General features: G+C 38.3%; 3 protein-coding genes across 3 annotated transcripts; 1 reads left to right on the top strand and 2 right to left on the bottom strand.

Annotated features, from left to right (window-relative positions):
- Window positions 1-1,326: 1,326 nt before the first annotated feature.
- LOC141433008 (uncharacterized) lies at window positions 1,327-15,452 on the bottom strand. The gene is given in 16 exon segments (XM_074094845.1): window positions 1,327-1,472; window positions 2,095-2,250; window positions 2,397-2,501; window positions 3,313-3,412; window positions 4,043-4,155; window positions 4,973-5,141; window positions 6,441-6,581; window positions 6,820-7,219; window positions 8,331-8,454; window positions 9,837-9,992; window positions 10,714-10,818; window positions 11,249-11,348; window positions 11,881-11,993; window positions 12,353-12,521; window positions 14,011-14,145; window positions 15,045-15,452. Coding segments are annotated over 16 exon segments (2,496 nt in total). The 5' UTR covers window positions 15,392-15,452; the 3' UTR covers window positions 1,327-1,409.
- A 1,809-nt stretch (window positions 15,453-17,261) lies between these two features.
- On the top strand, window positions 17,262-21,728 carry Cog2 (conserved oligomeric Golgi complex subunit 2). The gene is made up of 6 exons (XM_074094624.1): window positions 17,262-17,465; window positions 17,554-17,781; window positions 18,118-18,964; window positions 19,072-19,277; window positions 20,454-20,896; window positions 21,435-21,728. The coding sequence occupies exons 1-6, from the start codon at window positions 17,388-17,390 to the stop codon at window positions 21,706-21,708; spliced, it is 2,076 nt and encodes a 691-aa protein (XP_073950725.1). The 5' UTR covers window positions 17,262-17,387; the 3' UTR covers window positions 21,709-21,728.
- Window positions 21,729-21,746: 18 nt separating this feature from the next.
- Window positions 21,747-23,947, bottom strand: PolI (DNA polymerase iota). Its single transcript, XM_074094625.1, has 2 exons — window positions 23,784-23,947; window positions 21,747-23,693 (listed from the first exon to the last, which is right to left on the bottom strand). The coding sequence occupies exons 1-2, from the start codon at window positions 23,792-23,794 to the stop codon at window positions 21,878-21,880; spliced, it is 1,827 nt and encodes a 608-aa protein (XP_073950726.1). The 5' UTR covers window positions 23,795-23,947; the 3' UTR covers window positions 21,747-21,877.
- Between the last annotated feature and the right edge of the window lie 810 nt (window positions 23,948-24,757).

Here is a 24,757-nt window from a genome sequence, read left to right as displayed (position 1 = left end):
TCATCGTCTATAGGTATTTTCTACTACGACAAATTTCATGTTTAACTAACCAGTAACTGACGAACATGATGAATGACAACTGTTTTAATTGATTTAAAAAATAGCGTGACATTTGTAAACGCTGATGATATGCAATATGACATTTTTTACCGGTGTAACTGGCAGCCAATATAATACTCCTTTTTATTTATTTGTTATTATCTATGAAATAAGAATAATCGACTGATTGTTATACCTATATCAAGAACTCCTCGTGATTTTTGAAACTTTTTTTAATTCCTTGTGGTTTTTTAAATGGATAGGTTAAATGGTGGTTAAATGAAAAGTCTGGATTGTGAATTTTGCTTTATTTTTTTTTTTATTTAGATTGTGCGAATTTAAGCTGTGCCTGAAGTCGATTACTTAAATTCATTCGAATTTTAAACCATTGTAAAAAAATATAAAATTCCAATGGAGATATTTACGGCAGCATGTTCGTGTATAATTAAGAACAAAGGCATATTGATTAACAGGGGTAGGACAAAAAGTGCGGATGACGTAAAAATGACGTAATCTTGCACACAAGATGATTTTTTTATTTAAACTTCCGTGTGACATGTAGTAACAAAGTAGCATTAATGAAGTAACAAAATAATCGTAAATAAATCAATGGAATTCAGTGAATAAAATAAATTTCATATCGTTTAATAAAGAGGTTGAAAAATGATAAGTGATAATTGTTTATAAAAATCCAAAATACTATTTGAAATCACCCTATAAGTGGTTTGACGTCATCGGCACTTTTTGTCCGACCCCTGTTGATTAATTTCGTATAGTCTAGAAGCCTATTGTGTATTGCAGTCTCCGTTTTGTTCTGTATTGTTTCCTTCTTGTCCTTGTAAATTCGACACGATTAACACAAAGCCGTCAATATGTATGTACGCTATCTCCCTTCTGTGTATCAGACAAAAAAGGACATGTCCCAAATAGGTGGACTCTTTCTTCTTCTACCCGCAGTACCCAGAGACATTTAGCTTTCTATATGAGGCCATAAACGTTGCTTCTTGAATGTGTTTAAAATTATTTCTCCAACGTACAATCTCAGTGTCACACAATTTCTTATTTATAAACGCACAGGATAAGAAGCTATACAGTTGTGATGGGATACAAGTGGGATTGCAATTTGATATTCTAAACCGTGGTTGTAATTGTTTGACGTTTGCATTCGCTATTGTTCAAGTTTGTTTTAAGCGCACGAATTTATCTACTCGACTAAATTTTTTATAAGTATCGTTGAGTATTACGAGAAAGTGTATTTTTTCATAATTTTCATAAACTAAGCACACTTTTGCCTAAAATGTCGTAATTGTACACTACGCATATGTGATACGCGGTTTATAAATAAACAACTAATTTGTGAGTTTTCTTTTTTATTTATCCTTGTGTTGGGCCTGGTTCAGTACTGCGAAGTAGGAGTAAGAAGAGCGCAGGATCTGAAACGATTACGTCGAATTAAGTTATTTCTACTCTCTCTTAGTTAAGGACATAAGAATTATCTTATTTATTTCTGGAGCGTGATTCACAGTCTTTATAGTATTCAAAAGCAATATCTGCCAGAAAAGCTTAAATCAACTCTTCTTACAAAATGAGAGAATCTTACACGAGTGTAAGTTTCTCTAATTTTTCGCTGAAGGAAGATATTTTACCCAACTGTTTCATATAGACGAACGTTTTTTTTTTTAACTAAGTAGGTAGGTACAGTCACCAGCACCAATATCTGTCACAACAAGCGTGCATAAATTTCTAGGGCCGGAAGGACGTGTCAGATATTTTTGCACGCGCCGCTGTGACAGATTTTAATGCTGGTGACTGTACTTCCGGATCATTATAAAACTAACTTGACCTAACCTATACCCGTCCGTATAGGTAGGTTTGGTTAGGTTAGGTTTCTACAGTGTAGTTCTAAAATAGATGTCCTAAATTATTTACAGTTTCATATGAAACAATTGGGAAATGAATCAAAATCATCATTATATCATTTGTCAAAAATATTTTCAGCGAAAAGCCAGAATCCCCACTAAGTATGAGGAGTGCATAAACAACAGAGGTTCTAACCAAGACAAACGTCGGCCGCGAGAGCGGGATGTAGTGGCCAGCTTTGAAGAGTATCGGACGCTTCATGCGCTCCATCGCTACCCACAGCAGACGGCGAAACGGGTTGGACTGCTCGTACCAGGGACTCAGGTACATTACGTCTCGGAGAAGCTCGCTCTGGAAGAAAAGGCTTTTGAATGCGACTTTTGACATATTGATGTACATTGTACAGTAAAGATCAAAAATATTTATACACTAACAATAAAGTATTGAATCACGAGGTAAATATAGAAATATACCTACGATAAAAACAGACAAAATACCCGTATGGTTAGCTGGTTCCCGCACCAGCAGTACAGGAACAGCTGAGACAGCATCGTCATCATGTAATTTAACATGGAGATGAACTGCATACTTCCTGGCTCTACCTAAAAAAAAATGTGGCTCAAGATTATAAAACACAATTTTCCGAAATCCTTCTCAAAAGGTCCAATTTAAGAGTATACCAAATAGTACGTACACTTTTCAATGTTAGAATTTATTTATCAGAAACGTACGTTTCCCCGTAATTTCCCTACTAAGTTACTCTTTCTCAAATTGTGCTCTTTCCGGAACTGTAGTCATCTCAAAATACATCAGAGATAAAAAAAATCTGACGCGAGGGCAGCACTTCTACGTTTTATATTGCAACATTCTTTACACTTACTATAACCTACCAGTCATATTGACAACGGTGTCGGTGATGCTATTTAAAGGAATATTGTGTAATCCCTCGGACTTTTTCTATGAAAAATACTTTTATACATTGTGAATTATTTTCCTTCCAAGGCTATGGATAATCTTCTGCATTTTAACGCACAAAAACTTAAAATACCACGCGCAAACAACGTTAAACTTTGACAGCAATAGCCTTTGAATTTAGTGTTACCAGTGCAAGAAATTAGTTCTACTGGTTTTCCGCAATATGGCGACGTTTTTTATAATTCTGGTCAGCCTTTATATATCTACTTGTTCCTCGTAAAAAACCATCTTACATAACCAGTACTGTAGCTACGCGCGCTCGGCCCCTAGGCAGTTGTCTACTCCTAATGGTTAATCCGGCCCTGCCGAAATCTCTGAAGTCAGAAATATTCCGCCCTTTCTCGTTTATATAAGATGGTTATGTAAGGAGAACCGTGTAGGTGCGTATTCAGTACGAAATTTAGAAGAAAAACGATAAATATGTTGAGATAAAATTACAATTGAAATGCGGAGTCCGATGATACAGATGATGGCCACACTGCCGCTCAACTGGAAGAAAATGTTGGCGTGGAACGTATCCTCCACTATGTCTATGAATCTGGAAATACAATTAAATATATAATTACTTAGTGGTTTGTGGGCTGGTCCACAAATTTGAAGTTGCTCAACGTGCTATGGAAAGGGCTATGCTCGGAGTTTCTCTGAAAGATCGAATTAGTAACGAAGTGATCCGACAGAGAACCAAAGTTATGATTTATTAGATGAGAGTGGCCGAGGATCCTGCTCAGTGGCGCGCCATGGGAGAGGCCTATGTCCAGCAGTGGACGAACATAGACTGATGATGATGATATAATTATTAGTATCCTATAGAGCCAGATGTATGCAGAACGCAGAGAAATTACCGTGGCCGTAGAGGCCTAGTGGTTTGACCTACGGCCTCTCAAGCGGAGGACCATGGGATCAATTCAGATAATGGCTCTTCTCTGAGTTTTTTCGCAATTCATGTGCAAAATTGCATTTGTAATTTACGACGAGCTTTACGGTGAAGGAAAACATCATGAGCAAAACTTCCACTTACCTGCGAAGCAGTTCAATGACGTGTGTAAAGTTCCCAATTCGCATTGGGCCAGCGTGTGAATACGCCCAAGCTCTCTCATGATGAATGTTTGTACCCAGCAGTGGGACGAAAATAGGGATGATGATAGATGACGATAGAAATTATGTTGACCTTATCACTGCCTGGTGATGCTGGAGGCATTCCTGGAACAGCCTGTAGTTGTCCTGGATCCGTTGGACCCGGTCAACCGGCTTCAACTTCCCGGACAATGGCACTTGTTGTATCTGCAAATACACAACCGATGACAATATTTAGGTATAAGAACTGAAGTAAAATAAAACTTTTGTTGAATGGGTATATAGATGTTCAGTATTTAATAAAAATGAAAACACGGTGTAGGGACTGCTCAAAATATAGTCATATGGCGAACTATATCATATTTCTTCAACAGTTCAATATTCACCGAGTCAAAATATGGTACATTTAGCAGCAGAAATGGATGAGCAGTTGTGGTGCTCAAAATGATCTACTCAGCCTCTTATTACTTTGGCAGTAGAGTCGTTATAGGTCATTAATTTAAGCACCATAACTGCTCATCCACTTCTGCTGGCTGACTGTAGAGTCATATAATACATTATACTTTGGTTAGCAACCCTACACTACCGAAAACTATGAATAAGTACACCTACTCTGACATGACATGGTAAGCACTTGGCACTTGGTGGTGGGAGTGACGATGCACTGTCTGCAGAATAATTACAATACAATACAATACAATACAATGACTCTTTATTGTACACCAGACATAGTAAGCAGACATAATTCCCGCGCCGATTAACAGGTTCCCTGTCCTGAGCAATGAGCAGCGATATCCCCATAGTAATGATAGATAAAATAATGTAATATCTACAATGTAATGTCCCTATAGTAATTGTCATTGGTTATCTAAATGTGGTTCAAGAGTAAAAATAATATAATACGTAATAAAATTTATTATTTATCGAAAGAACAACTGCATTATTTACATGACTGGCCATGAGGCACATGTGCCTCATGGGACAGGGAACCTGCTAAGTAGGTCACAACATCCCTGCCACCTACCTGTTCAACCTTATTCATGATAATCTCAAGCTGAGCGCAACCAAACATGATCATGGAGAGCACGACGCTGTCAACTGCGATGAAGAGAAACGCGCTGATGTAAATAGCCAGCATCTGGTAGAAGTAGCCCAGCTCAAACTGGGGTGACTTGGTTGGACCCACTGGCATCCTGCACGCAACATAAAGGTATACCCACATGCAGTCGCTAGTCACTCGTTTGCAGCGATAAATCTGGTCACGTGACTCAAAAAAGTAGCGTCAAGTCGCCGCGTCGAGCAGCAGCGATAAGATGGCTTCTTGCAGGAATGGTCTTGGTCTTGGAAGCTGATTTCTTAATGTCATTTAATAGCAGTCGTTGGCAGTGGTACAAATAAATGAAATTGGAGTGAATGAAAAAAATACTTAAATAACACTGTTTTTTATCAGCTTTCATTTTCACCTTTATCGCTAAATGTCACGTGACCAGATCTGACGTTGGAAACCAGCGTCGAGCGACTGCATGTGGCCCCACCTTAACTTAATCGAAATAGGGGGTTAGGTACTACGAAAATCGAATTTCGCATCGATATTAGCGTCAGCCGGACGGCAAGACACGAAGTTCGAATTTTGCACTTCTTAGTATAGGGCCAGAGCTTTTCTTTAAATAAAAGTAAGTAAAGAAAAAGTTGCAAGCCCTGTTTCCACTGCGAGCGGAGCGGACTTAGTGCAACTTACATCGACCAACTTCATAGGTTCGGTGTAACTACTTCCAAGCAGCCGATCGTTGTACTTTAAACTGAGTCCGTACGGAGTCCACTCCGCTCGGAGTGGAAACTGGGCTTTACGCCTAACCAAGCCTTCAGCCTAAAAAAAAGTTGATTTAAAAAGCTATAAAGCGCGTTTCACCACTCATTGATAATTTTTATGAGGATAGGTATATTACCTTACCTAAATGTAACGCCGTGCGATACAAATACAATACAATAACTCTTTATTGAACACCAACACATAGTAAGCAGTACAGAAATCAAAGATATACCTAATAGAGATTTTCCAAAATTTAGATAAGCAACGGGTGGTATTATTGTTGCAGAGCGATCTCTTCCAGGCAACCTATACACATAATCTATATGTTTATTCGGACGTGATTCGGACAAGAGACGACCTCACACATATCTGTCACATAATCAGCGTTGCGGCTTGCCGTAACAGTATGCTGAGTGGGGTCCACTTTATACTATTCGATGTTATTTTTTTTTCTCTCCATCTAATGTACTTTTATGTGTATCGAATGTGTAAATAAATGTTTCTGTCTCTCTCATAAAATTTATCAATTGAGTGGTGAAACAAACAGGCCCTAAGAGTCCAATACTTTTTAGTGTCCAGGTATCCTTAAGCTAGAAGGTTATTTAAGAATAGAATCAGTTAATTTGAAATTAAACGTACATTTTTATCTTGCAGGGCGGAAACTCATTGGCATTTTACTTACCAAATCTGGAATGGAAAGAAGCGCTCTCCTCCATTGCTGTCCACCACGGGGACCATCCCCCATAGAGTACAAGTCGTGCAGGCGCTCATCATAAAAAATAAGCACAATCGCTTTATTGATATTGATTGGGCGATAAGAAATCTGTCGAAGAAGAGAATAACTTAATAAAGTCCATGATAGCGCCGGCCGCTAGTGTAGGCGTCAGAAGCAAGGGGCGTTATCCAGTTCTAGCCCTTTCGAACCCAGCCGAGTATGAAAAGAGTTACGAAGTCGAGTCGTACGAGTCGCGGTGTGATTTTGAAAATTCCAAGAAAATTTAAAGTAGATAGGTATCTATCACATTTAAAGATTTTAGATTTCTAACGCAAGTTTCTCTTACCTTTCGTGTATTTTATTTTGTGGTTTAAATATCCCCTCTTCCATGAACTGCAGTAGCGTTACTAATTTATCCTGATGTATCAGGAATCTAGTAACTTTGAAACACAATGAAGCTTGTGTGAAGAGCAAAAATGAGGCTTCTGTGACCGCATCCATGTCCCCCCATACGCCTACTATGTATATAAACTCAAATAGTATAAAGGAGTACTGCGTGAATAATATAAAAAACGTGTAGATGGTATAAAGTAGTTTGAAACGTGCCGGTTGCAGCCATATACCGAAAAAGCTGAGGATATTTCTCGGACGGCTTAGATAAAGCTCGACATTGGCCGACATTCCGCCCTGTCTGAGCAATCGTAAAGTTGTGGTGTGAGTTAACTTCAGGCTTTCGAGGTACTCAATCAATCAAGGGATGTTCAAATTCAGAGACAACAATTCGCATCAAAGACAATAGAGTAAGTTACCTTCGGGTTACCAGTCTTAACTAGGTCATCATCATCATCATCCCAGCCTATATACGTTCCACTGTTGAGCACAGGCCTCCTCTCAGAACAAAAGGGCTTGGACCATAGTTCCCACGCGGGCCCAGTGCGGATTGGGAACTTCACACACACACCATTGAATTGCTTCGCAGGTTTGTGCAGGTTTCCTCACGATGTTTTCCTTCACCGCAAAGCTCGGTAACTAGGTACCTACTGCTAAGTATTTACCTGCTTGAAATAAGTACTTAGCTTTTACACAGCAAGCAGCCAGTGTCTTTTAGCTAGTGTGGTAGCTGAGAAGTAAGGTGAAATATTGCAGGTAGTTCATTGATAGGGACCTCCGCAAAGTAAACCCTGATCTAATCAATTTGAAGAGGATTTTAAGGTTCCGCATAGTCCTACAAGAAACCCTTGTTGTTTCGATAAGTCCGTCCGTCCGCAGCTTAGCTTTGAGAATTTAGTCAGTGCTAGAATACTGTAATTTTGGTTAATTATGGTTAACATAATCTTCGTCGGCGTGGTTATAACATGCCGACAAAGTCGTATAGGGAACCTCCACTAAGAGTGACGATGTATTTATTACTTGTCTCGTAGTTGGTCTTTCAATTTCATTTTCAATTTTTTTTCATTTGTGATCTGCGTAAGTATTACTCTCGTCGTGCTATCACTATCACACACCAACGCCATTATTTATACCTCCCAGAAAAACATTTTCTTTTTGAAAAAATCTTACACTTAAAAAAGCTTAGTTTCCAACGCACCCTGTATACGATGCAAAATGTAACATTTAGTAGCAAACTTTGAACAAATCTGGAGTTTAATACGATTTGTTTACAAACTCCCGTAGGCGCGAATTAGACAGTAATTGCGACAAACTTACCAACATTTCTAATTATTTAATGGCTGAATAGTTGCTGTTCAAATTGCTTAGAACAAGTAAATAAATTAGTGAAGGACAACAGTTCAAAGTAGGTAAACTATCATTAGGTCTCTGTTATAGTGATGCTTAAGTGATGTTATTATTTGTTACTTATATTTAAATGGTGCTCGTGTCGTATTTTGATTGTTATTGATAAGGTTTAATTGTCTAATATTTCATTTCGGCTGTTAGTTTGCTTCAACACGGCGAAATACGAATAAGACATGCGCAGGATCTGAAAAAGAAAAAGTTCCTGTCAATTATTTTTGAACCACATTACGTTACGAGTATCTCTACCTATTTATCTTTTTACAGACTAAGCTGGGAGAAGCTAGCGTGACATTTCTATTGGTTCTGTAGTTTCTGATTTGTTTATGCAGGTGGAGCATGTTGCATGCATGCACTGTTTAAGTACCAATGTCCGAGCGAACTTTCAGTTATGGTTCCGCGAACTTCGATGTTAAAGTGATATTTCCGTTTTTATTTCGACGGAAAACCCTGAAACTAGAACTGAAATTGGGTTCCTCTTTCCAGCGACGTTCGACAGCAAACGAATACAATAATAAACAAAAGCTTAATAGCAAATTACAATATTAAAAATTGTTCACTAGAATCGCTCTCGAATTATACTTTGAACGTGATCCAAAATTTGAACTTGATGTATTAAAACCGCATATTTTATGTACCTCTACCTAACTAATTACAACAAATAAGTAAATGTATTATATCGTCGGGTAACAAGCAAAGGTCACTAAGTAAAATAAAGTACCTACTTACAACAAAGCTCGTATCTCAGTATGAAATTACTAAGTAGATACGACTTTTTAAAGAGCATAGTGACAGAAATTTTAGTGAGTTTGGCTTGTCATCCGGCGATATTGTCCAGCATTTAACTGAGCTAGAAACATTTTGGGTCACGTTCAAAATTACCCTGTATTTCGGGTTCGGTCGAAACTGAAAATAGACCAAAATTCCAAAGTCATACAGCCTTATTCATAAAAAAGTTAGAGCCTCCTTGAAGGCTCCTTGAAGGCCCGATGCTAAAAAACATGATTCATAAACGTCTGTTAGCGCTAATCAGTCGATCAAAGCTCTGCTAAAGTTAGAGGACCGTAGACCCTCCTTTATCTCTCTGCTAAGTCACAAAATGGCCGCCACAAGTTTGAACAGCTGACTTTGACTAGAGCAAAAAACCATGTACCGAAGATATTTATAGTGAAGGCAGGGCTACGCAGATTAAAAAAAAACAGGAAAATTTATTTTCAGGAATTTGTATTTAAAAATCCTCTATATTAGCAACAATAAATTAACAATAAATATGAAAAAAATAATAAGGATGATTAACATAATTATGGCTTTTTGCACAACATAAACATGCGGATCGGAAATGGCGGGAAAACATTTTTTGTCTTTGATTTGTCAAGGTGGCCCAACATAACGCGTCTAATCCGTCTATCAGCAGCTCAACAACTAGCAGACTGCTAGCAAGCGTTTATGAATCATACTTCTTGACAACCGTCTAACAAGCTTAATCAGTCTGCTAAGTAACAGACCGATCAAACCTCAATTAAGGATTTTTTATGAATAAGGCTGTTAGAATATAAGCACTTCCCTTACAGTGACGAAGGTCTGTCGCGAGAGCGGCACGTAGCGGCCGGCGCGGAACTCGAGTGGGCGACTCACGCGCATCATGGCAAAGAGCAACGCGCGCTTGAAACGCGCGCGCTGCTCGTACCAGCAGCACTCGTACAAGATCGTGTGCAGTTCCGAACTCTATCAACACATTAAAATAGGGTTGATGGCACTACCAATCGATTGACGTGCCTACTTTATACACCGTGTCTTTTTTGATTTCTGTTAACTTCGACACAGGGTGTTCATGAACGGACTGGTAGGTAGGTACCTAATTCACTTTTTGCCCAAATCGAAAAAAAAATACTTTCATGCATAATGTAGGTAGGTTTCTTGATAGTCATCGATAAAAGATACTTAAAATGAAAAAGTCACAATATTGACGAGTGACATTGACGTGACATATAAGAGAACGTTTTTCATATTTGTTGACGTGTAAATTGTCAGCATCTTCGGGACCTTGCCTAAGGGGTACTCTTTAAATAATTTGTTTTAGTTTTAGGCTTTATTTTTATTTTATGTAAGTTAAGTCTAGGATAGTTTTTTTTTATTTAATGCTTTTTATCTATTTTTATCATACTTAATTGTCAATAAATTCAATTAATACGAAAACTTTAGTTATGGACTTTTAAAAAAACATCAATAGTTTAGAATCTTTACTCTGTTTTACGCGCATATAATTACTTACCTAATTATCTTAATCTTTGACTACCTATCTTTTTAAACAATAAGAATGTGGCCACATTGTCGTGGATAAATTGACTTCATTTGACCTGTTGAATGTCCCCTTAAAGTTAACGGAAATCAAAAATAACAAGTTGTATAAGCTAATCAAAATTTCTGATACCTATATTGTACTCACAATAACGGTCAGCTCATGCCCGCTCCAGCAGCACACAAACAGCTGGCTGCACATCACAGACAAGTACAGAACCATCGAAACGAACTGCACGCTCCTCCAATCCACCTGCAGCCAAGAACATTGTCATTAATGCAGCACCTTACAGCCTTTTACCACCTTTTACCTTGTCTTTCTGCTACACATGCACGGCAGCAACGTATTCACGTTTGTGCGAGGCGATGACGCAAATGAGTATTCGTCATTAAAGGTCTGCGTGAAAAATGGTTCGGTTCATATGGTAGTCGAGGACTTCGGTCTCCGTATGATCACATCTATGTGTCGCTCAAATGTAGCTGTTATGCACGTGTAGCGGAGGAGCAAGGTAAAATGCGTTTCATTGAAGTGGACTTCTGTAAAGTAACGCTTGAGTCAATCAAACAACCAAATGGAAAGTTTAATGGTTCCACAAGAGTCTATGGATTTTTGACTCACTGACTGGATTTTAACCGGAATAATGGATGTCACAGTCTATCTACAATAAATTAAAATTACCGACCACTAAAATGCGTAGCGCTGTCATGCATATCAAGCCAATACTTCCGCTGAGTTGGAAGAACAGGTGGGCATGGTATGTGTTTTCTAGGAGCTTGACAAACCTGGAAGAAGTGGGTCGTAGGTATGTATGTAACTAGAATGAAAAATAAACTTTATATGATTTGCTATGACGCTGATTAACAAAATTTTGCAGTAAGTAAACAATTTTATGTAAGAAATTTTACTTAGTTTTTACCACAGATACTAAATCCACATAATATACTACATAATGATTTTTAATCGATGATCAGTAAATTGATAGCGACGTTTTGGTTGCAGGTCCATGGAATCAATTTTTTTTTCATGTTTTTAATTCGATATACCATCTAATAAAGTACTTACTTACTTAGAAATTCTTTGTCTCTGATTGATTAAAAGCCTATTAACGTTTTAGTTGAGTCTTAAGCTTATCTCTTTCAAAACCTAAGAACACACCCATTGAATTAAGTTTTAGCTAGTAATTAATATTTTGCAACGTCTGATCACCAATTAAAAAACATTGTATAAGGTTAAAATTAAAATGATGTGATAGGTTTTTCTCTGGCATTTGTAAGTATGTGACAAACCTACTTACAAGTGGGTTGAACATCTTACTTGACAACAGCTTGGTGCTGCACCACACACTCGATTAAAATCCTATAATTTTCCTTGAAAATTATGTTTACGTCTACCGATTTGTCAGCCCGTTTGTCAGAAACCGATTTAATCTGAAAATTATCTGAGATCTTTACTACTGTTATTTAATAATATAACATAGGTAAGGTAAACGTACGAGTGCTCGTCACTGTCCCAATAGTTGGCATCTTATGTCATTAGCAATAGAGATGACAGCAGGTGTCGTCTATTGGGGATTAGAGTGTCGAGCACGCGGACGTTTTCCTCACTCTAAATAGGTATAAAATTTAAATTAAACAAACAACCTAATGAACATAATTCAACATCGGTTTAGGCAGACGGAGTTCCTTTCGCAATATACCTAATATTAGTATGGATGGATAGTAATGTATTATATTTTTTTACCCAAGAAACAACCCAATAACTTCCAACAGATCCGTGAACCACTCACGCTCAATAGTTTCTCCTTTATGATCTCCAACTGCGCACAGCCAAAGATGACCATGGAGAGACAGACACTGTCCACGCCGAAGTACATGAACGCACTCATGGATATTGTTAGCAGCTGGAAGAGGAAGCCGAGCTCATACTGCGGAGAGTTGTCTGGTTTTACCGGCATCCTGGCAAGAGAAGGAAGTAATTGAAGGCCAGAGACAAGGTGTTGTTATGAACCTGCCGAAAATTGCATTTAATTGTACAGTCACAGTACAATATCTGACATAACAAATCGTGCATAAATAATACCTGAACGACTCTATTTTTTTTCGACGGGATGGCAAACGAGCAAGTGGGTCTCCTGATGGTAAGAGATTACCACCGCCCATAAACATCTGCAACACCAGGGGTATTGCAGATGCGTTGCCAACCTAGAGGCCTAAGATGGTATACCTCACGTGCTAGTAATTTCACCGGCTGTCTTACTCTCCACGCCGAAACACAACAGTGCCAGCACTGCTGCTTCACGGCAGGATTAGGCATTTTATTTTAGGGATTAGGTATTAGGTATTTTCTAGGACGGTAGGGACGTGTCAGATATTTTTGCACGCTCCGCTGTGGTAGGTACTTACCTACAGCACTAGTAGTTACTGGCTAGGGTTTGTTAGAGTCAAAGTAAAAAAGAGAAGCGTGACTTAGATGCGTCATTTACTTCTTTTCTGTTATTCACATGGGATTGAAGAAATTTTCATCAGTCTGGACCATCAGTCCGTCAGTCAGAAAGGGTTACCTACACAGTAATTCTGTCGTCATTCAGACCAGAGTACGTTTCTGACTCTCGCGATCGCAATCAAATAACAGATTACGCATACAAAAACTTTTTTATTTTTATTCGACTGGATGGTAAATGAGCAAGTGGGTCTCCTGATGGTTAGAGATCACCACTGCCCATAGACACCTGCAACACCAGGGGGATTGCAGATGCGTTGCCAACCTAGAGGCCTAAAATGGGATACCTCAAGTGCCAGTAATTTCACCGGCTGTCTTACTCTCCACGCCGAAATACAACAGTGCAAGCACTGCTGTTTCACGGCAGGATTAGCAAGCAAGATGGTGGTAGCAATCCGGGCGGACCTTGTACAAGGTCCTACCACCTGCAGGCTGTCGGTTGATTGTGATAGCAAGTGTCAGAAACGTTAGGCATTAAGACCTCTGAATGATGTACTGAACTGACGCCAGGATGAGCGTGTAACCGAAGTCGTAGGTAGATTATGAACGATATCTCAGTACTTATATATAGCTATAGCCTCCTAAAACCCCGCGTACAAAATTTTGAACATAATGTCTAATCAAATGTCAACTTTTCTTGATTGCCATTAAGTTTAAAATTCTTGCATGAAACATTTGACGCGGGGTCTCAGGAGGATAGAGGAACACTATAGCTAGGCTTAGTATACACTTTTGCCACATATATAATCACTGACGCCACGTCAACGGTTATCCAGTACGGTAAGATTAACTGGCAACCCAGTTGGAATCAAGTGGTTCCGGGCCCAGCAGGGCTACTACGAAACTCGAAGTTCGTGTCGCGCGGTCCCTCTCGCTCTCGTATTAAATAGTATAAGTGTCAGAGGGACCGCACGACACGAACTTCGAGTTTCTTGGTGTACTTACCACATTATAAACGGAAAATTTCTGTTAGCGTCGTCAAACAGTGGCCTCAGAGCGAACAAACTGCAAGTTGTCTGCGAGCTGATCATAAAGCCCAGCAGTAGCCGCTTGATCCTGGTCGCCTGCAGCTTGAGGATGCTACTCGTACGTCCCCAAAAAGAAAACGCCGTTAGTCTAATACGCTCAGTTCAGGTTAAAGTGCTACGTCAGTAATCCCCGGCGTTAGAGTACTCGAGTAACGTGTAGTAGCATGGTAAATGTTGCTCTCAGTGTAATCTCTGGTTCAGTTCGAAACGCATCAGCGTAGTGTGGAGATGGTGATAGTTGAGGTTGTGTGATTTGTGTGTGTTCTTATACTTACATATACATATGTTGCATTGACATAGCTATATCGGTAGTTACTACAAGTCGCGGGTTAGCAAAGTAATTGTTAATGGAAGCAGCGGCGGCCTTAGCCATTGCGAGGCTCCGGGCGGCAGGTCTTTGCGAGGCCCTTGTCGTTCGTGATGCAAAAATATAGTAAAAAAAACTATATTTAAAAAATAAATTCTGGGGTTGTTGCGCGAGGCCCCTGCAAGAGCGTGGCTCCGGGTGATTGCCCTGTTCGCACCCCCTAAGGCCGCCGCTGAAATTGGACGTAGTTTAACAAAAAAGATCCAACCCTCAACAATTAATTTTTCAATTTTGGATCTACTTTCAGTAGGAACATAAGCGAATTTAAAGAACAACATGACAGTGCTTTGAATCCTTTTTGCTAAACTACGTCCGTATACAGTTCAAAAATTAGAGCATTACAGTAGATAATATAGATAGTAGCTGTACCTAAACATTAGAAACATTACTAAATTCAATAAGGCAGCAGAAACTTTACCACTTTGTTCGCAATGCGAACTATAATGGTAGTGATAGTTTACACTGACCATATTACAGCAGCACATTTACATCCTGCTTACTTAGTTACTAAAATACCGGAAAATATATTAAACCATTATTTTCCTGTCTAACTTATTCAGTCTAGACGAGCATTGTGAACTTACTCCTCCTGTCCTTTATTCTGCGGCATAAAAACATCAGAATTCATCTGCGCCAAGAGTTCTCTGAATGAATCCATGCGAACATGGAATACCGTGACCTTGAAACACAGACACGCCTGAGTAAAGAGCAGGAAGGAGGCCTGTGACACCTCCTCCAAGTCCCCCAACACTCTAACCATGTAGATAACTTGGAATAAGAGAAACAAGTGCTGCAGGGACAGCATGACATATTTGTATAACTTTCGTAAAGTGGATTCGTTTTTAGGGGGATTCCATACCCCCATAATGGACATTATGATCCTGGCTCTGTAGAAGTACAAGTCTCCGAGGTTAAGTTTAGGTTTAGCCATGTTGTAAGTGTACAGAGACTCCCAGGTCAAACGTTAAAAACTAAGCTAAACTTATCGTACGTCAAAGTATCCACCAATTACTAATAATTATTAACCTACCCACATTATTACAGTTGATTACATAAACATTACGTTCAATTACTGAAATGACTGGCAGTAATCTAAATAATATGAATGTATGAGGTACAATTTAGGTAGGTAGGTACTTACTACAGTTTTCGAATTAACGCTAAATAGGTACTACATTATGTACAAAACAACTATCTAAATTTAAGACTATTAGCTTGTACTAAGTATTACTTATTCTGTACTATTACTAGGTAGGTACATACGTAGATAAACTACATAGAAATTGTTTTAATTTCATGCTTGTTTTGTACGTACCTATCTTAATTTTCACTAATCCTTCCTTCACGAAACCTTCTTGTCATTATTAAATCCCCTGTGTTTGAACTCTTATTTTGTACCTTCCTACCAACCAGCTGGCTGCAATTTCATCCGCAAATTCTTTTATCGCTTTCGATATCGATAAAAAGTACCTAACCTAATCGCCAAATTTCAGCCCTCTACCAAGTAGGTTTTAGTTATTCTGTGCCTCTATATACCGTAGTTTTTAAGTGAAAGAGTAATATGTTGATCCATCCTCAGAAACCAACTGCTAAAGTAATAAGTTAAGATTATTTTCTGCTGACTGTATAAGTTTACAAGAAAGTATGCGCCCGCGCATGCAAAGCGCGATATGTTACAATAACACCATAATAAAATAACACTATTTTCTTAGAATCTTGTACTGCGCGCCAAATTAATTGCTCCGCCCTGGACTTTTCCTTTAGTCCGTGTTCGTAATTTTGATTTCGTAATTGGCTATGAAGGAGGAATTATTTTTCGCTGTTTCATAATTAATTATCAAATAAGAATTTATTTGCCTTTTTAGTAATTGAGTATCTTTTCTGATTTCGTAGTTAATTACGAAATAAACTTAATATTCTTTGTTCGTAATTAATTCTAAAACAATAGTCGATGAAGTAATCATAAGGCCCTATCCGAACTGCGAATATTCACCGCGCGGTTTTTCGTAATTTTGTAACACATTGAATCTTATAAATACCAGTATCCGCACTGGCGGTAAAAAATTAGCGCGGAAAAAATCTATGTTCTGATGCAAATTAGATCGATAGATAGATAGAATTTAGATCTACTTATATATAATTCGCAAGAATAAATATCGCGTGGTGAAATATCGCAGTGCGGGTTCGCCCTAAGAGAGTATGGTGATTTTTTGTCATTGGTGTCTTCGCAGGTGTTATTAAAAGAGGTAATACTCAGGGTTGTTTTTTTATGAAAATTTAAGACAATACCGATGCTGAATTTAGCGTGATAATTTTTTTTGTGACTTGTCTTTCCGTTGTGTTATATAAACGTGGGACGCTAATGAAATGACGTATGATCGCACGTTCGTACGAGCTAAGTTCGCGCGAAACATTTGATTCGCGCGACCGCGTCGTGAGTTTCTTGCCGGATTTCTCAACAAACATTTAGAACATCATAAGTGCTTGTTGTTGTTTCTTTAAAAAAATATGGCTCTGTCCATCGGAGAACAATTTTGCCAGTGTCTAGTAGTTTTTGCCGTTGTACGGTAAAAAAAATCTAGAAAACGAAATATCAAGTGCTTGTTTTAGCCTAAATTGAATAAAGATATTTTGACTGACTTTTCTCGCGTTCTACGGACTAAATTGGCATATGACCGTGCCACATTGGTCGTCCATGCCCAACGTATTTGAGCATAAATAAAAAACATCTGAAAACCGGGAACGGCTTGTAAACGGCTGGAACAGCTCTAACTATTGACGTGTTATGTGTCAAGCTTACGTCAGTCAGTCAGTGGTGTCAAAATGATCGTCGGTCGAGGCGATCTAAATAGATAATTTTAAACACTTTTCAATGATTCCTCTCAACGGTGGTGCCTTTTTAATCATAATGCCAATAGTTTATTAATATGGAAAACGATACGTCGGGGTTCACGCTGCCGCCGGCGCCGGGGGGCTTGTGCTTCGATCGGAATGATTTCGTCAAGGTACTCTCCCCGTTAAATCAGTAATAAACTTTATGGAGTTGATAGTGGCTGTTTGATTATGATTTAAATTTGTTTGGGGCTGTTTCAGACGAACTTTTCTGTGGATAACTTCCTGGCAGAGCATCAAAATGTGGCTTCGCTGGAGAGTATGCGGGATGACCTGGGCGCCTACTTGAAGGTGCTAAGGCTAGCAATGATAGAGTTAATCAACAAGGACTACGCTAATTTCGTCAATTTGTCAGCGACGTTAATTGGCTTTGATAAGGCGATTACAAAAATTCACACTCCATTAACACAGCTCAATGAAGAAGTACTGGTAAGTCAAAGTTAAAGACAAAAAATATCTATTCAATTTACTTACTTCAATGCACTTATGAATATCAAAAATCAACCATCGGTTTTACATGATTCAGCAAAACCTCTGTTGTAAAGAAACCAGAAGAAAACTCAATGAAATGAAGACTACAATAATACTGATTTGATTACATTCTAAGTATTTAACACATGAGGTAGGACAATAGGTCAGGTTTCTAGCAATCTTGCCCCATCACCTGACAATTAACTAAAATCATTCCGGAAAGCAGCATCTAATCTGAATTAGATTTTTATCTCTGATCCTAAAATAAATAATAAATCATTTTATAATTTTCAGAGTGTAAAACAATGCCTTGAAGATGCCATGAAAGAACTGTCCATGTGGCTCAGCCAGCGAAATGGCTTGCAGAAAAAGAAACAACTGCTCAGATACTACAGCCAAACAATAAACTGTTTGAGCACCTTGGAAAACATCTTACAAGACATTACTAACAAGAAGAAACATGAGCAAATAGCATTGGCTGACAGAGCAGCAATGCAATTCAACCAGCTAAAGTTCTCTATCCATAAATGTGACAATTTAATAAAAGCTGATCAGAAGACACAGTTCAGTGTAATTGAAAACAAACTAGTTCAACAGGTGAATGATTTGTTGTTTCAATTTTGGAACGATAGTGATGATACAAATTTATTAAAAGCTCTGTTGACTCTGGCTTCTTTGGATAGAGTAGCTGAAACAGAAATGCTTGTCAGAAAAAAAGCAATAGCTCCTTTACTACAAGATATTATCAAGGAGCCAGCTTTACAGCGGAGTAAAGATGGACTCCAAGGCATTTATGACAAAATCCTAGCTCTTCTAGACACAAAACTGAAGTTACTTCACACAGTAATGGAACATTCCAAGATGTCTTTCCTTACCAAACCTTATAGATTCTTAGTCAATTGTTTTTGGTGTGAGGTGGAAAGCAGGCTAGAAGTGAATTTGGCATCTATTTTTGCACCTGGCAACCCCAAAATATTTTACAGGAGGTATAATGAAAGTGTTCAGTTTGTGATGAAGTTGGAAGAGTACTGCGGTGACAGGGCTATGGTGAAAATTTTACATGACACAGCAGAATATAAGAGCTTCCAGAGAAGGTGGAACTTGCCAGTCTACTTTCAGATACGGTTTCAAGAGATAGCAGGTAAATATTACACATTTTGTAACTGTTGAGCAAACTAGTCCATCATCGTCTTATTGTGGAGAGTTATGGCTATATTTTTAATTTCAAATACCTTTATCTGTTTTTAGGAAGCTTTGAAGCAACTTTACACATAAATCCAACAAAAGAAGAGCATGATGGCTGGGTATTAAAAGAAACTTACACCTGTTGGCAAGCGATACAGCAGTGCTGGTCAGATGGGGTGTACATTGAGGCACTGGCTCACAAGTTCTGGAAACTGTCACTGCAGCTGCTATCCCGGTACTCCACTTGGGCTTGTACATTCTGTAGTCAGGTAAATAGCTTCCTTTACTTCTGAGCTACCTGTAATATAATCATACCCCCTTACAGTGTTGCAGATCCATTGAAACTAAGTCATGGGGTTGTTGCACAATGTTTATTTCATTGTTAATGTGACATATTGGTATATAATATAAAACGTTTTTGTTAGAAGAATGTTTTTACATGTAAAATATCAGATTTGTACACTTTCATGAGTTGTCTGAATTAGTATTTTATGCAACTGTATTGTAATTAAAACCTTAAAACACGAGTGTTAGCCGAGTTTCATAATAGGGTCACTTCACTTGAGTGTTTTAAGGCCTAATTACGTATAGTTGCATACAATATTTTATCTATATCCATATATTAAATCCTCTATCATGTGTTCATGAACCATTGAGAATGACCTGCATTAACGAGAACTAGGTAGGTATGTCTGCCCCACGAGCTGCGCCCTCTGCGCGCGCGACGACCTGCTGCTGCACGTACAGATACAGATGGTCATTACAATACAGTCGTGTTCATAATAGAATCCAATGTCGTAATACTGGTCATTACCTATGGTTTTTGAACGCATAATTGAGGATTTACTATATGGATGTAGATAAAAATTATTAAGAGTTTCCTTCTAATTTGGCCATCAGCTCTCTTTTGAACTGGGAAAATTCAGTGTGATCATTACGAAAATCCATGATTTTAACTGAATACTAAGCAAACAAATTATATACAACAATAGTTAATATTGCCAAATAAATGACGCAACCACTTATTATGAAGTTTAAAAAAAAAACCTCTTAATTACGGGCTGAAAAGAGGTTTTATTTTATTTTAAAACAAATTAAAAAATATGTATACCTAGGCACATGTTAATAAAAATATGTGCAGTGCCATCCCTAGCATTTTCAATGATTCTGAAACACTGATAACGGGGTTTGAATATAATATTAACTGTACTAAAATATATTTTCATACAAAAACAAACAATCACCATTGGTGAGCCACTGGAGCTCAAAAATATATGAACACAACCAAATAACCATATTATTGTCAATATAGTAAGTGTATGTTTAGATATTTGTGAGCACCTAGACAGCTCTGATGTTTATCATAATTACTCTACTCCTGTTTCTTTTATAAATACTACAGATAAAATATAGTATCAAATATTAACAACTAATTTGTTTTACAGAGAACATCACCTAAACTAGAATCCACAAATGTAAATAGAACCCTCATAGACAACAGCATAAGCATCTATGTAGACACCCAAACCCTCCAGCAGAGGCTTCCACAATTCCTACAGGATGTCGAAACAAAAATATCCTGCCAGAATAAAGATCTGTTGAAAAGCAGCCTTAGGCCCACTGAGGAAGTATTGCAAGGAACGAAACACAAGATCAGAGAGTGCATCGTAAATGAGCTCTATGAATACTTCAATGTACAGCTAAAACAAGTCAGTGACATCCCAAGGCTATACAGAAAAACGAACCGCAGTGTACCCACAAAACCTTGCACTTACATTGATGTAGTTGCTAAGGAAATACACCAGTTCCATGAAGACGCAAAGAAAAGATTAGACAATGAATTTATACATGAAATTTTTGAAGCTCTTTTCAACATTATGACAGTTTCGTAAGTGTCCGATGCATGTGAATTGTGTTAGTCACTTGCTAATTAGGGTAATCAATGTGTATGTTTTCCTCAACAAATTAATGTTAAAATATTTCTTAGAACTATTATGTTAATGTACTATCTCGTGCTAAATAAGAAGAGCTACTGAGTCAGAATGTTTCAGTTATTATGTAAATGTACAATCATCAAGTACAATCGCCATGAACGTGGCTATTATAAAAGGTTTACTTTGTTATTCTACTATACCATATCATGGTTATATTCAGACAAAAGTTACTAACACCATCATAGGACATGTTGTCTAATGAAATACAAATCACCATCACTTTCACCACCTCTTTCTGTCAAAGGGTACTACTGGTTGAAGACAGAAAGAAATGGTGGATGTAGTCAGGAGCATCAAATTGTGAGACAATTCTACCTCTGGTCATTCTATTAGCTTTTGGATAAAAGGACCAGGCTGGATTTTATTCTTAATTTACTGCCTAAAAACAAAGATTGTTTTCTACATTTCTAATATTTTCTATAACATTTCCAGTTACTACAAATATGTGGAGGATGTGCTGACATCAGTTCAGAAAACTGAGGAGTCCCTGAGAAGACTAAAGCAAATTCGCGAGAAGACTGCCCTGCAGAGCAGCGAGAGTGTTGGAACCACCGATGGGGAGAAGATACGGCTGCAGCTTAGAGTTGACATCACGTCGTATGCGGCGCTCGCGCACGCCTCCCAGATTGACGTCAACACCGTGCACAAGTATAAAGAACTTAACAGTATGGTCACAGAAGCTGTAAAAAGTATAGATATTAAATGATATGCACATTTATATTCCAACCATTGCTTTTTATTCCGGGTGGAAAATAAAAAACATTATTTAACATAAACATGTATTATTTGATCAGAATAAAAATTGTATGATTTGAAAAAATAGAAACCATTCACTTATCACTTAAAATAATTAACATGATAAAATCTTACTAATACTATTTGTGTGGAACAAAATATTTTAAGATTGTGTTCGGGTTTGCTTTGTTCATGGTCCTGGGGCTACTCCGGGCGACGCCAGAGCTGGAAGGGTTCTTCCACATGGTCTTCAACTCTTGTTGCATCTCGTAAGGGAGCGCGTTGAATACCTCTTTGTCTACATCACTAGGACAGTTATCACAGATCCCGCCCTCTGCTACATCTTTCATTGTGTCCGAGTTATCAGACATATTGTCTTTAGCAGGACTGGCACGCGGAGTCAGTGATCTGTCTCGCGAATTTAACCTCAATTCTGAAACTTTCTCTAATTCCCTTGAGTTCAGCCTCAACTCTCCTACTTTCAGTTTGCTTGGTGATGCAACTTCACCTTTCGAGAGACAGCGCCTTTTTGCTATCCAGTTTACTTTTTTGGGCTTTTTTGGAGAAGGCTCCACTTCTCCATCAGACAAGTCAGTAGTGGTGCTACTGCCGGGTGATGCAGCAGAATAGTCCATAGAAGTTGCTGATGTATCGCAGTCACTCTGCAAATTTAGTACAGATTGGACGGATATGTCATTCATGAGATAATTTACTATAGAACCCCTTCCTGTCATGCGCTCCTGGAACTTTGTAAATGCCAGACCCACTAATGTTAAATGGAATGGTTTGGACAAGTCAATCAGCTTGTTAAATAATCTCATGATGATAGTCAGGAGTTTTTGCTGGCCAGCCTGAGTGACTGCTAATGTGCTGTTGGATATAGTGAAGATAGAGGGTGAGATCTGACACTGCCGGGACTCTCGGTGACTGCTGAGTCTCTTGGCATCCTTCTTCCGCAGAGTAACCCGCAGTGACACAGGAATCCGGCCATCCTCCCTCACTAGCACCAGCAGCCTCTGCAGCAGGGCAGAGAATTTTTCCTCTACCTCGCTTCTGACACTAACAGTCTTGAAACTGTCCTCAAGCCCTATGCTCTGAGGCTTCCCTGACTGTTTCACTGGAGTATTATCATTCCCTAAACTAAGGCTTTTCAATCTGACAGCCATGTCGCTGTTAAAATGCTTCTTCAATATATCTAAAGGTACTTCCTGCAAGTCACTCACTGTTATAATTTTCTGAGAAACTAAAGCTTCAGCTGTCTTTGATCCTATGCTTGGGATGGATCGAACACTGGGCAGGGCGGACATGAATCCCTCGGCATGCTCAGGGAACATGGTTGTCTGATCATTAGGCTTGTGCAATGGACAGATTAGTTTCGCAAGCAGTTTGTTGTGTGCAATACCTGCACATGTTGTAAATCCTAATTCATTAAATATTTTCTGCCGCATTTCGCCAGCTACTTGTGATGCTAGTTTCAGTCTCGTGTGGCAGCCGCACGCACAGTTGGCGCTCGCTTCCTCGTATACATGACCAGGCACAATAAGGTTGTTCACATCCACACTTTTTAATTTCTCCTGCACTATTTTTGTGACATCTATAAAGTTCTCGTCCATTCCCAGTTTTTCCACGGGACATTTCCAACTCAAAAGGAGTTCGAAGATTTTGTTAGAAGCCGTTCTGTAGTTTTGCAGGTCTTCTCCATTGACCAGCTTAAGGTTAGGGCAGACTTTGAGCGCGTCGTGGACGAGCATGCACTTGTGCACGCCGCAGCGGCGTGCCTCGTAGTTGCTGGTGATCACAAAATTCTTCTGCTGCACCCCAAGAGGCACGGCGCGCAGTTCCGGACTCCGGAGCATCTCCACTTGAGCGTAAAAACAGTCTATATCGATGTGTACAATGCTCCGCGGATGTTCGTGATCACTGTCCACGTAACTAGAACTGCTGCAATCCATGGTTCTGTGAAATAACAAATAGTTTAGGTAAAATTTGCATTGTTCCCGTCTCGCCAGTACCTGTTGCGACGAAGTTCATTCGTGAACAACTGACCTGTCGTCCATGACTTTAGCATTGAAAGATGCGGTATATTTAGAGGTATATAAATACAAAAAATTGGTCTGAAATTATTGTTTTTCTTTCATAAAATACTAAATATTGATATTTCCTACGAGACAGTCACGACACATCAACAGACGTGGTGTTGCCATTCATAAAAAAAACCGGATGATAATTTGCGACTTTGCGTTTTCCCTCGTTTATTGATAGGACGTTCTGAAGCTAAAAATATTTAGATATGATAAGGTTTGAAAAAACACAATAAAAATAAACACAATTAATATCAAATTACCTTCTCGACTAAAACTTCATTTAGTGTATATAAATATTTCAAGTTTCCTTAATGTTGACTTTCATATTTATAAAAAATAACTATTAATAAATTGAAAGTCGCAAAATCTTGCATTGTAATCAACAAGTAATAAAAAAAAAGTTTAAAAATAAGGTTTAATGTTTTATTAAACATAAACATGCAAACACTAGACAAAGCTTTACATGCTTGTACATAATTTGGTGAAAAAACGGTTCACATCTGTCAACAATAAAAGTGATGTGTTCAAATGTGATTTGTAATCGATTATTTAAAAAAATACTTTAATGGTCGTGTTATTAATGTATTGTACTATAGTCGTAGAGAAACATACTATTTTATAAGAAATCGAAACCAAAAACTTGCCTTTTTGGTAAAAAAAAAAAAAAAAGATAAATTTATGTTTCAATTTAAAATAACCATCTATCGATTCTTCGCAAACCGATTCGATGATTTGATTTACTCATGAATGTGGCCTATCTTTAAATGTCAGATTTACGTATGTCACAGTGTTGCCAATCCGTACGATAATTATTGGGGCATACGATAATCTAGCCCTCAGTACGATGTACGATCACAGTGTTAAATGTACTATAATTCTGATTCATTACTTTATTGGGCATTGGCATGCTAAAAGCAGTGCAACAAAACGCAGCTG

The sequence above is a fragment of the Choristoneura fumiferana genome, chromosome 11, assembly GCF_025370935.1.
Source record: "Choristoneura fumiferana chromosome 11, NRCan_CFum_1, whole genome shotgun sequence".
Lineage (NCBI taxonomy): Eukaryota > Metazoa > Arthropoda > Insecta > Lepidoptera > Tortricidae > Choristoneura > Choristoneura fumiferana.
The sequence above is the reverse complement of the archived record's forward strand: the minus strand, read 5'-3'. Positions and strand labels throughout refer to the sequence as shown.